Here is a 16,743-nt window from a genome sequence, read left to right as displayed (position 1 = left end):
GTGTGGCAGCGCTGCAGGGATGCGGTAGAGCCAGACGGAGTGTACAGAGTGGACACGTGAGCTGTCAGAACAAAACTCACATGTCTGTGCCGCAGTATAAGCAGAAAACGTGGGCGGCAGCCTTCTCGTTTACAGAATGGCTTCACCAGTGCTTTGTCCCAGCAGTGACAAAATACTTGGAAGGGTGAGGTTGGAAAGTAAAGTCCTGTTAATAATAGACAATGCACCTGACCATCCTGAATCTCCTATGAAATAAAAACATCAAGGTTGTATTTTTACCTCCAAATACAATGTCATTATTTAAACTGCTGGGGCAGGACCGTCATTTGGAGTGCCAGGGCCATACACAACCCAGTATTTTATTGCATTCGGTCATCTGGATCATTATTGCTGATGTAATGGCATTTGTCTACCCTGCAGTGGAGGGATTAAAATCAGAAATTTGTAATACCTGTTGGAATAATTTATTAAGTCATGAATGATTTTTAGAGGCTTCCAAGGGATCAAAGAAGTTAGAAAATCATCCACACAGTTAGTGGAGAAGAATTTGCCAACTTGCTTAATGAAGTAGAAGCACACATTGAAGGCCATGGAGAAGTATTAAAAATGAGGAATCAGAAGGACGTGTTGAGTCCTCTATGAAGGAGGAAGAAGATGAAGAGAACATTGAAACAGAACCAGCAGTGTGGACATTACCAAAATTTATGAAATAACTATGAGGGTCAGTCTGTAAAAAGTTCATGGAAATGTGCATTAGAAAAAAGGAATGAATTTTTTGCACCAAAATAAACTGTGTGATCGGCAAAAGATGACAGCTTCTGCAACAGCATTTTGATGTCTCAAAAGGAGAGAAGACGATATCTGATTACAGTGTTCTTCCAGAAGTTCAGCAAAAATCCACTTTCAGCTCCCAAGGATTTCCACCCAGCAACCTGTCTTGCTCCTCACTTCTAACCATCAACAATGTCATGGCTCCAGATCCAGGTCACAGGAATGGACAGTCCCCCTTCTGGCGTATCATCAAAAGACCAGGAGCAGCTGACACTCCCTCGCCAGGCCTCTGTCACTCACTCACATCACTCCTCACCTCGGAACACCACAGGGGAGTGAGGACGGGACAGGGGGATGTTTTCAGAGAGAGCCACCACAATCACACGACTTTTACCACAGTATGCCATTACAGTTGTTCTGTTTTATTGTTGCCATTATCACGTCACTGGGACTGATCTATGGGTTAAACTATCAGAGGATGTGTGTATAGGAGAAGACATAGTTTCTAGAGGGTTCTCTACATTCTGCAGCCTGAGTCACCCACTGAGGTTCTCGGAAAGTACCCCCCAGATAAGGGGAGGCTGCTGTACAAAGAGAGAGGGTTAGCAGGAAATTTGCTCTATGTCAATAAACATAGCTATACTAGAAGATACTTGGGGGTAACTTTATAATCCAGTAGCATCATTCCAAAACAAAGAAATCAAAGGAATTCATCCCCTGCCCATCAGGGGTAGAGACAGAAAGAAACTTACCATGATCCGAATACCTACTATGTCCCAGGTATTCTTTGCATTCTCCTATTTAATCTCCACAGCCACCTAGAGAGGTGAGTATTTTGTTGTTTATTTTACAAGTAATTGGAAGGTTAGGGAGCTTGAGTCACGTGTATAAAATTACTCGCCTGGTTGCAGCAAAGGCAGAATTCAAATCCATTTTGCCGGATTCCAAACTTCTGGTCAGCCCTGCTCTATCACCTGCCTCTCAGGCAAGAACAGAAGGAAAACACATCTCGGGGAACCTTGAGAAAGCGTAGTAGCTGTGCTGTCTTGCTGCAGACAAGAACCTAGTGGTACGTGGGAAAGGTGACCCTGGCTCAGTTAGGACTCGAGGCCCTGAGGGTGACGTGAGCACTGGGGGAAAACCAAGCACGAGGTCAGCCCCAACTGCCGGACGCTGGTTCTTCCCCCCAGGTGTATGGACCGGAAGGGCAGAACTGAGGATTCACAGCCACTGCTCCGCACCCTTAGTCGTGCCTTTTCTCGGGAGCCTCGGGGCTTTATCTTAGCAGAGCCATTTACTTTGGTTCATCGAACTCTGTGTAACATTTTTCTTTGTGTCCCGTTTTCTCCCCCAACGCAGGCTGTATTAGGTCCTCTGGCTCTAGAAACAGCAAGGATCTCGGCGCCGTACTTGGAAACCTATTCGAAGGACGTGATGACGGTGGCATTCTTATCCATCTTGATCACAGCTCCAAACGGAGCCTTGCTTATTGGCATACTAGGGCCCAAAATGCTCACGCGCTGCTACGATCCGGGCAAAGTGGAGGCGCAGCTGTCGGAATGCAAACACCATTAAAGTTTCTCAGCCATCACGTGCCTGCTTCCTTGAACGAATTATTCGCCTGACAGAACAAATTTAAAGTACAAGTATCTGGAGATTATATGTCCAGAATTTAGTAAATACGTGACTTCACTACAGGACTTTCCTCTGATTTTTTTATCCTAGTTAATTTAACAAAAATAATACCAAATGGAGTGCTCTCTTAGTATTTACGTATTTCTTCTTCTCTTTTTTCTTTCTTTTCTTTTGCTATAAGGTGTGTGCACTGGCCAAAGGCAGATAGGCAGAAAAGAGAGAGAGAGTAAGAAAGCACCTTCCCCTCAAGGGGATGACCACATTGCAGTCCCTTCTCCTTCTTTCTCCTGGGATTTTGGGCATGCATGCACACGTGCCCAGTGTTTTCCACGCCGCCCAGTCTTGCTAAAGAATCCCACAGGACTGTGCTGTGATTCTTCTACTGGAGTTTGCCACACCGCACAGTGTTTCTGCCCACTGCATGTACCTCTGATACCACAGTTTTCTAGAGCGTGCAGTGCAGGCGTTAGGACCGCCCACTGCTCTGTAGCCTGGGCCTGCCCAAGAGCCCTCTCCTGCTCTAAATTCCTGTCAAAGCTGGCAGCCTTCTGTGCTACTCAGAAAATGTGTCAGAGCAATGTTCTTCAGTGTGGAATTTGCCACCTCCAAAACCCAGGGGCCTATGAGGCACTATGTTTTCTTCTTCATCGTGGGAATCATGGGAATGTGAGATGTAATAATTTGTCCTTTATTTTAGACACATCCCAGACCACTGAACCTCCTAAATTTTTTTTTTTTGGATAGGTTTTTGCTATAGAGCGCATGTGCTCGCCAGAAAGACAGAGAGAGAGAGACAGAGAAAGTGAGAAATCATCCCCGAGGGGGGATGGCCACACCGCAGTCCCTTCTCCTCCATTCTCTTGGGATCTCTCTCTAATCAAACTGAAAATAATAATAATAAATAAAATTAATACATAATTTTTAAAAATTATTTGATTCCATTTATATTATAATTTAATTTGATCAGAGAGAGAAAGAGAAAGCAAGAAAGTAAGCCACCAGGTCCAGGACTCCAGCCACGGTCAGCCACCGGGGAAACTAGCACCTTTTCCCACCACGCCACCTGCTGGCCCCAGTACCGCTGATTTCATTTAAAAATTGCGTTCCATTCACAAATTTTCCAAGATCATCTTTACTGTCAAATAATGATGGCAGCCATGCCTGTTAGTTCCTAAATTAAGCTTATTATGATGATTTAAAATACATGTTATAGGTGTTTCATAAATAATCACTGTTTAAGTAATTTCCATTTTACTGAAGAATCTTAATTAGGAAATGGCTACGGAATGTTATAACCAGCCCTCTGTTTTTTTTATGATTTTTTTCTCTAATTCATAATTGTAAATATATTAACTGATACTAAAACACCCTTGCATTCCTGAAATACAGTGCTCTTCGCCACAGTGTATTTTTTTTTAACTGTGCTGGATTTTTATTTAGAATTTTCATCCATTCATATAAATGAGATGGCTGTGGTTTATACACATGTGTCTTGCACTTATCAGGTTTTCATAGTAATGCTATACTGGGTATATGAAAGGATTTGGTGAGTTCTTTTCCTTTTAAAAAAGTTTCAGAGCCAGCTCAGTGGCACGGATAATGCACTGCTCCAGCGGTGCTGGACGGGTACCGGGGAGTGTAGGTCTGGCTCCCTGGTCGACCTGTGGCCCAAGTGTGAGCACCCGTGGTTCCAGCCAGGTGGGAAGGCTACGGGGAGGCTCGTGGCATAAGACTGTGTTGAGGTTCATGTCTCCATCTCATGAAAGATCTTTTTTAAACAGGGAATATTGAAATAATATTGGAGTTATCCTTGCGACCTTGTACTTTTTAAATTATGGCTTAAAAAAACTTTCCACTCTCTTCTTTGTAATTCATCTATTAACGTTTATTTATTTTTTTTTTAGAGAGGTTTTGCTACAGGGCACATGCGCTCACCAGAGAAAGAGAGACAGAAAGTGAGAAATCACCCCCTAGTGAGGTGGACACACTGCAATCTCTTCTCCATTCTCCTCTTGGGATTTTGGGCATGCATGCATGCACATGTGCCCAGTGTCAGTTTTAAGCTGCTGGGTCTGAGACTTGAACTGTAGTCAGCCATGTGGGAATCCAGCAACATAACCATTATGCCTTCTGCTGGTCCCTATTAACATTTTTCACATTTTGCCAGAGGCCACATGCTGTCACTGGAGTGAAACACAGGGAGGGAGGCAAACTGAGAAAGCACCTTCCATGGGGGATGGTGACACTGCAACCCACTCTCCTCCATCTCTCCCACCTGTCTAGATTTGAGGCACACACACACACACACACACACACACACACACACACACACACACACACACACATACACACACACACACACACACACACACACACACCCCAGCATGTCTTCCAAGCCACTGGGTTTAAGACTCAAACCACATAGCCAGCCCCTTGGGATCTGGTCAGCTTAACCATTATGCCAGGGACTAGCCTACTCTATTAATATTTAAAAATTCTTCTTGGGTCAGTTTTGGGCATTCATGTTTCTCTAGGAAATCATCCCCTTCCTCTAGATTTTCCAATGTGTTGCTAAATAGTAGCATGCACTTTTTTGTTGGTTTGTTTGTTAAATTCATAGAATGAATACATATCGCACCCAGGAAAGAAAAGCCCCTTCAACAGGGTGTGGTCACACTGAAACCCCTCACAGCTCATCAGATCTTGGGCTCATGCTCACACCTGGAGTGTTTCAGGTTTACCAGGCCAGGGATCCAAACCCACAGTTGGCGGTGTGGTATCAGGCACTGCAGTTCAGTAAGCTGCCAGCTGAACCACCAGACTGGGCCGCTAGCAGTGATTTTAAAACCTTTCTATTTCCATCTTACATCACTTTCTGGCAGCATTCTACAGAACGGACGACTGTACTTTTTTAAAAGTTTTTGCCACTCGACAGAGACAATGAGAGAGAAAGTGAGAAACCGCCCTCTCCCTACTCTCCTCCATGGGATGACCATGCCACAATCTCTTCTCCATTTTCCTGGGATTGTAGGCATGCATGCACATGTGCTCAGTGCAGTTTCCAAGCAGTCAGGTCCAGGACTCGAACCGGTCAGCCAGCCATGTGAGAGTCCAGTGCCTTAACCACCACGCTACCTGCTGGCCCCCGGGAGAGTGTACTCCTAAGGTTTGCATTTCTTAAAGTCATGCAGTAGATGTGATGGATTCATATCTTTAGTGTGACCATGCAGAGAAATGTACGATGGGTATTAATGGAAAATTACAGGAAACTTGAAAACTGAGTGAACTGTTTGTTGACGTATTACTCATTAGTATAGGACTCATCTATAATTATGCAATTTACTACCCTTTCTCCCTTATATTATCTTGGAAAATTACAGCCTTATAACAGATATCCAGAATTTATTAACACCCTGGCTTACCTGTTTGACAATAATGCTCTAAGAAAACAGTCGAAATTATATTCTCTCATCGTTGTTCAAAACCGATTTTTTTTTAAACAAAGAACCCCGCATTTAAACCAAAGGAAAGCTAGCCTGTTGGGTCATACCTGGCTGCAAAACAGAGTATGTCTTTCTGAACAGATTTTCAGTGTTCTTCAAGACCACAACTAGTCTAAAACTATACACGAGGCAGTAATTGAGATGGACTGCCCACTTTTTATATTAAAATGACATTGGCTACATGATTTTTCTAAACTGGATTTCTGTAAAAGATAGAACTAGTCGACTCGTTGACCACGATGGAATAAAGCGAGCGTCCAGTAGAAGACCATTATGACAGACTGACCTCAGGTTAATAAGCAGCACAGTTATAAACAACACAGCCATGGGTGGCCTCCTGTTCAGCCTGTGAGGTGCAAAGGACTAAGTGGCCCGGGAGGAGCTGGGGTGGCCACGGAGCTGCAGCTCACCCTCACTGAAGTGGAGTCACCCGACATGATTCATGTGGTTTTAATTGATCTTGCCTAGGTTTTCCTCGCTAAATTAAGCTGTAAGTTAGGGTATTAACCCTGGAAAGTGTTTCAACGGCATGTAAAAACTTCCTGTGATAAAGCCTTCAAATACTAAGGGATGAGTCAAAGTATTTTCTGTATAAATTTTCCATCTGGATATATACCACGTCCAGTACTGAAGCTCTTAACGATCTGAAGTAGAAACTGGTGTCACTGAATGGAATAATATCCTGCCTTCTTAAGTACCACGTGATACTTCATATTGATTCAGATTCATCACTTACATAATCTGGGCACAGCGGCATCCTCAGGGACCACGGTATTTACAGGGACCCTATGCTAAATTGTCTCAAGCAGTTGTACTTTCTAATGACCACTTTATTTTTTGGCTCCCTCCTGTTGTCACAACTGTCACATTTTGTTTACCTGCCTCTAGCAGGACTCTTCCCACACTTGTGATTTGTTCAGGAGCAGAAGTCAGATTACCAAACTTGTCAGAACTGTGCGAAGGAAGAGTAAGGACACGGAAGGCGGGGACCCACAGCGCTCGTTCCTGAATCGAGTACGAGCATGTGCAACATCTGCTCAGACTGACGCCAAGCGTGAGTTCGAATGGGCCACCTGCAGCTGGGTGCTTCTGGTGACAGCAAATGAGATATCCATCACCCTGGCTTGAGAACTGTTTGACAGCAGAGCTTGAGAACTGGAGGGGCAGAGCATCTGACAGCAGTTGCTAATGGGAAACCGTAGAGTGGCAGAGGTAGAACTATACAGACCGGCTGGCTTAACTGGCTTCCTATAAACTTAATCAGTTAGGTTACAGAATACAGAAGCTATTTAATAAATCGTCACATGACACATCGAACTCAGAGTTGAGTTACAATATGCTTTTAGAAATAACTTCTTAATTACACCTAGAGTGAATCATTAATACCTCCAGCCTGCTAACTTTCGGAGAAGCTGGTATTTACGTAATGGTGGTATTCATTTGCTGAGTAAGGCACGAGCAGTTCTAGCTAGGCAGGAACAGCAGTCTTCAAAACAATCATGTGACACAGTAAGAACAGGGCTACTGCTTGGAGATTCTGGAAACTTGTGTATTTAAAGAGCTAAGTTACTTCTATTTAAATCAACTCCTATCAACAGTTACTTTTTTTTTTTTCAGAGGTTTTTGCTATAGGGCGTATGAGCAAGCATCATTATTCATAGTCATTAGGCAACCATCTCTATAAGGCAGAGAGCTCAACTCTTTGAAAACTCAAGTGATTTTTTTTGGAGAGGTTTTCGCTATAAGGCGCGTGCGCTCACCAGACAGACAGACATAGAGACAGAAAGCAAGAAATCACCCCCCAGGGGGGATGACCACGCTGCAATCCCTTCTCCTCCATTCTCCTCTCTGGATCTTGGGCACGCACGCACACGCACCTGGCATGAGTTTGAAGCCACCGGGTCCGGGATGCAAACTGTGGTCGACTATGTGGAAGTCCAGCGACATAGCCATTACACTAACTGCAGGTCCCAACAGTTACTTCTTTTTAAGCTTCTCTCTTTTATGTAAGAGGGGGTGGGAGAAGACAAGCACATTTAGATAGTCTCAGGCCACCATCCTCCCGTCTCTCCCAGCCGGCCAGGACCCTGGGCATGTGGCTGTGCCCAACATGGACAGATCAACCCAGGAACCAAACCCCAATTTCCCCACGGCCTCCAGCACCCCACGGCACTGCCCTGCTGACGCACTGACAGTTACTGCTACTTCCGTGGGGCGTTAATTCAGCCAATTCAGGTGCCTTTGCTTCCTAAGTTGTCTGTTTTTTAAGGAAGATGTGATAGGATGCTGTGAGTTTACAGGACGTTAGCAACCCATACTAATCCTTATATAAAAGAAGTATTAAAATAACGACTTGTTACCAGCACATTTCCAAAAATTTTGCACAGGTGGTAAAATATTTGGGTATAGCTCTTTAATATACTTTAACAACTAAAAATGTAGAAAGAAAAAACCTTTATTCTGAGAATATAGCCATTTTGCTTTTTAAATACTGAAATGACCTTTTATGAAAATTCATTTTCAATTTTTAAAGTATCCTTATGTGACAAAATTAACAGCTGATTCAGTCTTTATGTTTTTAAGTATACTTATTTCCTGGGAAAGCTAATAAATATGGGAACCATGAGAACGTGTATAAAAACAGGTCACCATGAATTGCAGTGAATGATTTTATGTTTTTATTTTTTAGAATAATTATTTATTTGTTTATTCATTCATTTATTTTAATTTGACCAGAGCGAGATACACACACACAGAGAAGGAAAGTGAGAAAGCAAGCCACTGGGTCCGGTATTTGAACTGCACTCGGCCATGTGGGAGTGTCCAGTGCCCCAACCACCACGCCACCTGCTGGTCCCTGCAGTGAATGATTTTATAAAAAGTATTTCATGACCACAGGCCAAGGTATCCATGCTTTTGGGTGAGGAAGTTATTACCTACGTCTTATACTCAGAAGTGGAAAATAATTGGTTATTCTGACAGAAAAAGTCCTTAAGAGTTTTGAAGAAAAGGTCTCAGAAAAAATACTCAGAGACAAAGAAGAGCAATATTTTCTTTCTTTCTCACTGACAAGTAGGGAGAGAAAAAAGCAACAATTTTGGACCTACACCTTGGAGAACTTTTCAAAACAACAGTCTACATTTCTCACTTTTAAAAATCATGCTGTTGGAACCAGGAGATGGTGTAATGGTTATGTAGCTGGACTATCAAGTAGTAGACTGCGGTTCGAGATCTAGACCCAGCAGCTCAAAACTCATGCCAGGCATGTGTGCATGCTTGCCCAAAATCCCAAGAGAAAAATGGAGGAGAAAGGACTGAGGTGTGGCCATCCCCCAAAGGGATGATTTCTTGCTTTGTCTCTGGCGTGTGTACACACCCTGAAGCAAAAAGCCTGCAGCTGGCCCTAAGAAACTTCAGATCACACATAGAACTTATTGACATTACATGTAATAAATTAAAAGTCCAAGTACCAGGACCAGCAGAGGGAGTAATGGTTATGTCACTGGACTCCCACTTAGTCAACCTCAGTTCGAGTCCCAGACCCAGTGGCTTAAAACTCATACCAAGTGCGTGTGCATGCATGCCCAAGATCCTGAGAGAAGAGAGGAGAAGGGATTGAGGTGTGGCCATCCCCCCCGGGGGGTGATTTCTTGCGTTCTGTCTGTCTCTCTGGCAAGTGCACACATCCTATAGCAAAAAATATCTTAAAAAAAAAAAAATCCAAGTACCATGTTTACTGCAGTGTCTAGTACATACAAAGTCAGATTCAGTATGTCTGCCTCCTGTACTGTCTTTATATAAAAAAGGAACTGAATGAATTACACCTTTAATAGACTAAAAAATAACTATTAATATGAGAACTGTATTGTAAGATTTTTCTAGGAAGGCTCTAAATAATAGGATTAAAAATTATAAACATTTTGGTACCAGAATGATAGTATAATGATTACATCTCTGGACTCCCACATGGCCAACCATGGTTTGAGTCTTGGACCCAGAGGCTTGAAACTCATGTTGGGCACGCATGCAAATCCTGAGGGAAATGGAGGAGAAGGGATTGCAGCATGGCCATCTGCCACCTGTGGGGTGATTTTTTGCTTTCTGTCTCTGTCTCTCTGGCAAGTAGACATGCCCTTATAGCAAAAATCTTTTTAAAAAAATTTACAAACATTTTAAAGATTCTCCAGTAAATTTATTTTCAAACATTTTTGTATATTTGTCTTAATGTTGTATTGTTTTAAAAGAGAAGAAAAGTTCATATAAATACAATTTTGAATACTGATTTATCATTTTATCATAAATCCAGATAAACTTTATGCTTACTTCTAACTGATGGTCAAACTGCAGAAGCCCACAAGTTTAGCTGTAAGTGTTGTCACCTTGCCCCAGCTGAATCAAATAGCTCAAGACACACACACACACACACACACACACACACAGACAAAAGTAGGCCTTTCGTAAACAGATATTTTATGGTGTAGATAATTGTTTCTCTTTGGAACTTTTTATACCCAGTTTATTTCTTTTTTGAAATTGAGATATTCATAGTCATTAGGCAACCATCTCTATAAGGCAGAGAGCTCAACTCTTTGAAAACTCAAGTGGTTTTTTTTGGAGAGGTTTTCACCATAGGGTGCGTGCGCTCGCCAGACAGACAGAGACATAGAGACAGAAAGCGAGAAATCACCCCCCAGGGGAGATGGCCACACAGCAATCCCTTCTCCTCCATTCTCCTCTCAGGATCTTGGGCACACATGCACACGTGCCCGGCGTGAGTTTAAGCCACTACGTCCAGGACTCAAACCGCGGTTGACTACATGGGAGTCCAGCGACACAGCCATCATGCTAACTGCTGGTTCCCTCAAGTGATTTTTCATAGAAACATTTTTCTTCATCTAAAAAGAATGGAGTGCGGAAGCCTAAAGGAGGGGGAACCACTTCAGATGATCTAAACAAAATAGATATGAAAAGTAATATACAGTGTAGGGGAGAAATCTTAACTGTAGATGCTGTTGAAAGTATTGATAGTTAAAGAAAACAATTTGACCCATTGCCAAAATTTAGATTTTCTTAATTTATTACAATCAGAAGTGTTGATTTTATATTACTTCTTTGAAGCCAGCATGAGAGGCTTGACAATTTAATTTTTATATATATGACTGTTTGAATATACAAAGTATCAAATATAAACAGTAATACAGCAAGAAAATAAATCGGCAGAAATAAGTATTCAACCAGTAATAATAATTAAGATCACCAATTCAAAGATTTTCTATACACAAAAAAATGAGAAAATATTGTTATAAGAGTTTACAGCACACAGTGAATTTAATCCTACTTCACTACTATTATACTTCCTTCTTCTTCAGAATTAGTGGGCCCACATTATCTCCTGTCAGTTCATTGTGTTTATTATGTGAACCATCACAGGCAGGAAACTGAAAGGAAAAAGAATTACAAGTGTTATTTTAAAAATATGATTCATTAAGTAGAAATATTTGTGAAATACTTTTGTAAAGAAAACTTGATAAAAAAAGAAAATCATTGGATTGCCTTCCTGAGTAGTAGATATGTTCTACATCTAACCTAACCACAATCTGATAATACAGCAAATCTGACAATTTAAATAGTCAATTCGTTATTTGGTTTAGATTTTATTTTGATTGACTGATTGATTTTCTTAGTGATTTTTGCTATAGGGCACATGCACTCACCGGAGACACAGAGACAGAAGGCAAGAAATCGTCCCCCAGCGGAGATGGCCACACTGCAGTCCCTTCTCTTCCGGTCTCTTCTCGGGATTTTGGGCACACAGGCACACATGCCCAGCCTGAGTTTTAAGTCGCCGAGTCCGGGACTCGAGCCACGGCTGACTACATGGGAGTCCAGTGACATAAACATTATGCCATTTGCTGGCTCCCCTGGTTTAGATTTTAAATAACAATCTCTGGATGATTCCATGTGACTGACTATAAAATAGGTTTTAAAAAGGAATCAAAATATGCTATTGTCTCTGTGGAGATCCAAATTCAAACTCATCTCTTACTGAATCTTAAAAAGAATGCAGTGTAAATTCAAAAGAAACTATTTTCTAATTAATACTTTCTTATAAAACGCATGCTTCTGTACATTTTTTGAAAAACATAAGTAATATATGTTTAGGGGCCATCAGGTGGCGTGGTTAAGACACTAAATCCCACATGGCCAACTGCAAGGTTCGATTTCCAGATTCGGCAGCTAGGAGAACACAATGGGTGCATGTGTGCCCAAAATCCCAAGTGCAAAAAGAAGAGGAGGGTATTGGGGGTGTGCCCATGCCCTAGAGTAAAAAACTATAAACAAATAAAATACATCTTTTTAAAAAGTCACTCCTAATCCATCCAGATACACGGACAGTAATTTTTGGGCATAGTTTTTCATTTGCATTTACTGTGTGCACTAATTTTTTTTAAAACAAAACTGGGATCATAATATGCTTTGCTTTTTTTTATTCTTTTCTTTTTTAAGAGAGATTTTTGCTATAGGGTATGTGCACTCGCCAGAGAGACAGAGAAACAGAAAGTGAGAAATCACACAATCCCTTCACCACCACTTTCCTCTTGAGATTTTGGGCACATGCGCACACACGCCTGGCATGAGTTTTAAGTCACCAGGTCCAGGATTCAAACCATGGTCGACCCTGTGGGAATCTAGCAACATAACCATTACACCATCTCCTGGTCCCATAATATGTTTTTCTTACTTACACTAATTATATCAGGATCTCATGTCATTAAATATTCTTTAAAAACACGATTTGCAAAGGTTTCCTAACATCCCATCAATTTTATCATACTTCATTATTCCCCTATATCTGATTTATAAAATTTTGCTATTATAAAGGATGCTGTGATAAATGTCACATATAAAACTGTAAATAGTCTATGATCAAGTACATTGGCATTGAATCATAACTGCATAAGGTGGTCTACCATCCACACTGCATCACTGTGCTCATGTCCCAGCCAGCCCCTGTTGCTGGGGTGGTGAGCTCCAGTACTGCCGTCTCCACTGAGAATACCACGTGACATTAATCATCTTCCTGGGAACGATTCTACTCTCCAGTAAATTGCATATGTGCTCTGGTGAGCACACGTGCCCTATAACAAAAATCTCTTTAAAATAATAATTTAAAAAAATTGGGGGGGATCAGCAGTTGCCATAATGGCTATGTCACTGGACTCCCATGTAGCAGCAAAAATGATCACTCATGGTTCTCACACACTGTTCATCGTGTTCAGTGCAATATCATAAAATTTAAGAACACTGTAACATTGCTGTAAACAGTGTATTTGAGCTTAAGCTAGACTATCGTAAAGCATCTCTCCTGATTACAGTAGGTTACCATACAGCATCATACTGCTGCTGCATCACCCATGAATCCTCACATCTGAATATGCTTCTTTTTCACAGTATCTTTTCATTTTGATATCCAGTGTTAGTTATAGAAGTAACACCTATGGAACTTTGTATCGTATAAGATAATAGTGATGTAGGTATGGAAAGAGGATATCCTTGTGAACAAGATGACAAAGTTACAGTATCAAAAGTATAGTACAGCACTGTAAATGTGTTTTCTCCTACTTACAATTTTCTTAGGCTGAGCTTGTGGTGACACCTGATTTCTATCTGTGCTTGCTGCTCTAACTTTTCTAATGTAGGTACAATAGTATCTATCGATCATAAGCTGCAAGCTTTTAATTTAGGACTACAGACTTTCAATACTGGATACTATGAGAATAAATCTCTCACTGAACCTCAAAACTAGGGATTTGGGAACCAGCAGTCAGCGTAATGGCTATGTCGCTGGACTCCCACGTAGTCAACCGCGGTTCGTGTCCCGGACCCAGTGGCTTAGAACTCACGCCAGGCGCGTGTGCGTGCGTGCCCAAGATCCCGAGAGGAGAATGGAGGAGAAGGGATTGCGGCGTGACCATCCCCCCTGGGGGGTGATTTCTCGCTTTCTGTCTCTATGTCTCTCTTTGTCTGTCTGGCGAGTGCCCGCGCCCTACAGTGAAAATCTCTCAAAAAAAAAAAAAAAAACTAGGGATTTAAGGGACCAGCAGAAGGTGTAATGATTATGTCACTGGACTCCCACACAGCCGACTGCAGTTCATGCAATGTGTGTGCATGCATGCAGGCCCAAAATCCCAAGAGGAAAATGGAAGAGAAGGGACTGTGGCATGACCATCCCCTGGAAGGGGATTTCTCACTTTCTATCTCTCTGGTGAGCACATGTGCCCTATAACAAAAATCTCTCTTAAAAAAAATTTTTTTTTAAAAATTGGGGGTGGGGGACCAGCAGTTGGCATAATGGCTATGTCACTGGACTCCCATGTAGCTCGTGGTTCAAGTCCTGGACCCAGTGGCTTAGACTTACACAGGCACGTGGGCATACGTGCCCGAGGTCCCAGGAGAATGGAGAAGAAGAGATTGCAGTGTGGCCATCCCCCCTGTGGGGTGATTTCTCGCTTTCTATCTCTCTCTCTCTTTTTGGTGAGCATTCACGCCCTATAGCAAAAACCTCTCCAAAACAATTTTTTTAAAGACTTATTTTATTTAACTTTATTTATTATTATTATCATTATTATTACTGAATTTGATGAGAGAAAGAAAGTAAGAAAGCAAGACTCCAGGTATGGGACTCGAACTACAGTCAACCATGTGGGAGTCCAGTGCCTCTAACCACCAAGCCACCTGCTGGCCCCAATAAAAAATTTTTTAGATGGGGATTTAAAAAGCAAAACCATTCTAACACCACAAAATTTTGTTGTATTTTGGAAATGAACAACTTACCGTCTTAGAACGCCAACACCTACAGTAAGCTGCTTTAGTGAGACACAAATCTTCAATGTTTATTTCATTGACCACTTTGGGATTTTCCTTTTGTATTTTAAGATTAATCAAGCTGTCCTTCTGCTGTTTTTTCTTCGGGAGGAATGGACGAACTGCAAGGTAGCCGAGTAGTGCCAGCACACCCAGGAAAGGCAATAACCGAAGCCATTCTGAAACTAAACATGTATGGATTTGTTAGAATACGCGGAGTTCCTATAAAGGAACCCTAAACAGCATGTCTGGTCTCATCGTGGAGCTTATTCTTGACGTTACTCCTCACATTACTTCCTCATTTACCCCACCTATAAAACTGTGAATAACACAATCAAGCCAGCTCTACCCAGGACTTATTTATAAGCTAACTTGAGATTCATGAACGAAGAATATCCTACCTCATTGTCTCCATTGAATGTTTTGGTGTTTGTTTTTACTTTATTTCAGGACTCATGATCATCACAGCTACAAACAGAATCAATGTGTGATATACAAGGGGGGCCAAAGAGTTTGTGGGAAATGGGACTAAAGTATACTTTGGTGAAATTTTGAAATCCATGCATGGTCTTTCCATAATAAGCATTTTCTATAAACTTTTTGAAGGGCCCCTATATTTTATAGGTTTAGAAAAGTTTCATTCCTGGGACCAGCATAAGGCATAATGGTAACATTGCTGGACTCCCACGTAGTTGATCATGGTTTGAGTCCTGGCCCTGGCAGCTTAAAACTCACGCTGGGTATGTGTATGTGCCTCCAGAAAGGAGAATAGAGGAGAGACTGACACGGCCATCCTCCCTGGGGGGTGATTTCTCACTTTCTGTCTCTGTGTCTCTGGTGAGCACATGTGCCCTATAGCAAAAAAAAAAAGTTTCATTCCTTTTTAATATCATAACTAAAATTATATACAACAGAGTATTTATTGATTTATAATTTTAAACACATCTTCAATGCTTTTACACTTTACTGTTTTGGTAAATGTTCCTAAAGAACACCAAAATGTGTAACAGCTATTATTTGAAAGAACTAATTGAGGGCTGGCAGATGGTGTGGTGGTTAAGGGTGCTGGACTCCCACATGGCCAACAGAGGTTCAAGCCCCACATCTTGCGGCTATCTTTGTCACGCCCTCCCACCCCTCTCTGGTTAAATTAAAATAAATAAATAAATAAGTTAAATAATCCTAAAAAAAAAAAAAAAACCCTAATGGAAACTTTCATATACTGAATGTTCTCATGTTAAGATACATTACATTTCATAAGCATTTGCTAAGTAACTTTAAAAGTCAGGGGATATAAGCCGTATGAATGACATGGTCCTGCTGCTTTTTTTAGCCACCAGAGCCAGGACTTGAACTGTGATTAGCCATGTGGGACCCCGTTCCCGTAACCACTATGCTACAAAGCCTGCCCAAAACAAAATTACTTTTGCTACAACACCATGCCAAGTGATCTCAATGTAACAGCCTGTTTATATAACATATGTATAATACCTGTGAGGATGCCTGGCACAGAGCAGATACAGTAAATGGTAGCTTTCGTTAAGGGTTTATGGCGAGGCTAACAGATGGCATGGTGGTTAAGGGCGCTGGATTCCCACATGGCTGACCACATGTTCGAGTACCAGACCTGACGGCTTGCTTTCTCGCTTTCTCTCTCTGTCTCCCTCTGGTCAAATTAAAAAATAATAGCACTAATAACTAATTAAATCAATAATTTTTTAAAGGAGTTTATGGCAGCTGGTGACAAAATGGTAACAACTCCTTCAGAAAGTATTTTGCCGGGACCAGCGGTTAGCATAATGGCTATGTCGCTGGACTCCCATGTAGTCGACCGCAGTTCGAGTCCCAGACCCGGTGGCTTAAACTCACGCTGGTCACGTGTGCGTGCGTGCCCAAGATCCCGAGAGGAGAACGGAGGAGAAGGGATTGCGGCGTGGACATTCCCCCCCCCCCCCCGGGAAGGTGATTT

The 16,743-nt window shown here is 41.9% G+C and overlaps 2 protein-coding genes across 2 annotated transcripts in view; one reads left to right on the top strand and one right to left on the bottom strand.

The window, feature by feature from the left end:
- The window catches only part of LOC102471680 (uncharacterized), a 4,537-nt gene extending 2,054 nt beyond the window's left edge, over positions 1 to 2,483 (top strand). The window contains exons 2-3 of the mRNA XM_027772932.1: positions 1,800 to 1,840; positions 2,131 to 2,483. Coding sequence (XP_027628733.1) covers positions 1,800 to 1,840; positions 2,131 to 2,396 — 307 coding nt within the window. The 3' untranslated portion in view covers positions 2,397 to 2,483. The remainder of the gene's footprint in view (positions 1 to 1,799; positions 1,841 to 2,130) is intronic.
- An 8,480-nt stretch (positions 2,484 to 10,963) lies between these two features.
- Positions 10,964 to 16,743, bottom strand: part of CISD2 (CDGSH iron sulfur domain 2) — a gene marked incomplete at its 5' end in the record, with an annotated part of 11,807 nt that continues 6,027 nt past the window's right edge. The window contains 2 exon segments of the mRNA XM_014588860.1: positions 10,964 to 11,347; positions 14,745 to 14,959. Coding sequence (XP_014444346.1) covers positions 11,258 to 11,347; positions 14,745 to 14,959 — 305 coding nt within the window.

The sequence above is a fragment of the Tupaia chinensis genome, unplaced genomic scaffold (genome assembly GCF_000334495.1).
Source record: "Tupaia chinensis unplaced genomic scaffold, TupChi_1.0 Scaffold000315_1, whole genome shotgun sequence".
Lineage (NCBI taxonomy): Eukaryota > Metazoa > Chordata > Mammalia > Scandentia > Tupaiidae > Tupaia > Tupaia belangeri.
The sequence above is the reverse complement of the archived record's forward strand: the minus strand, read 5'-3'. Positions and strand labels throughout refer to the sequence as shown.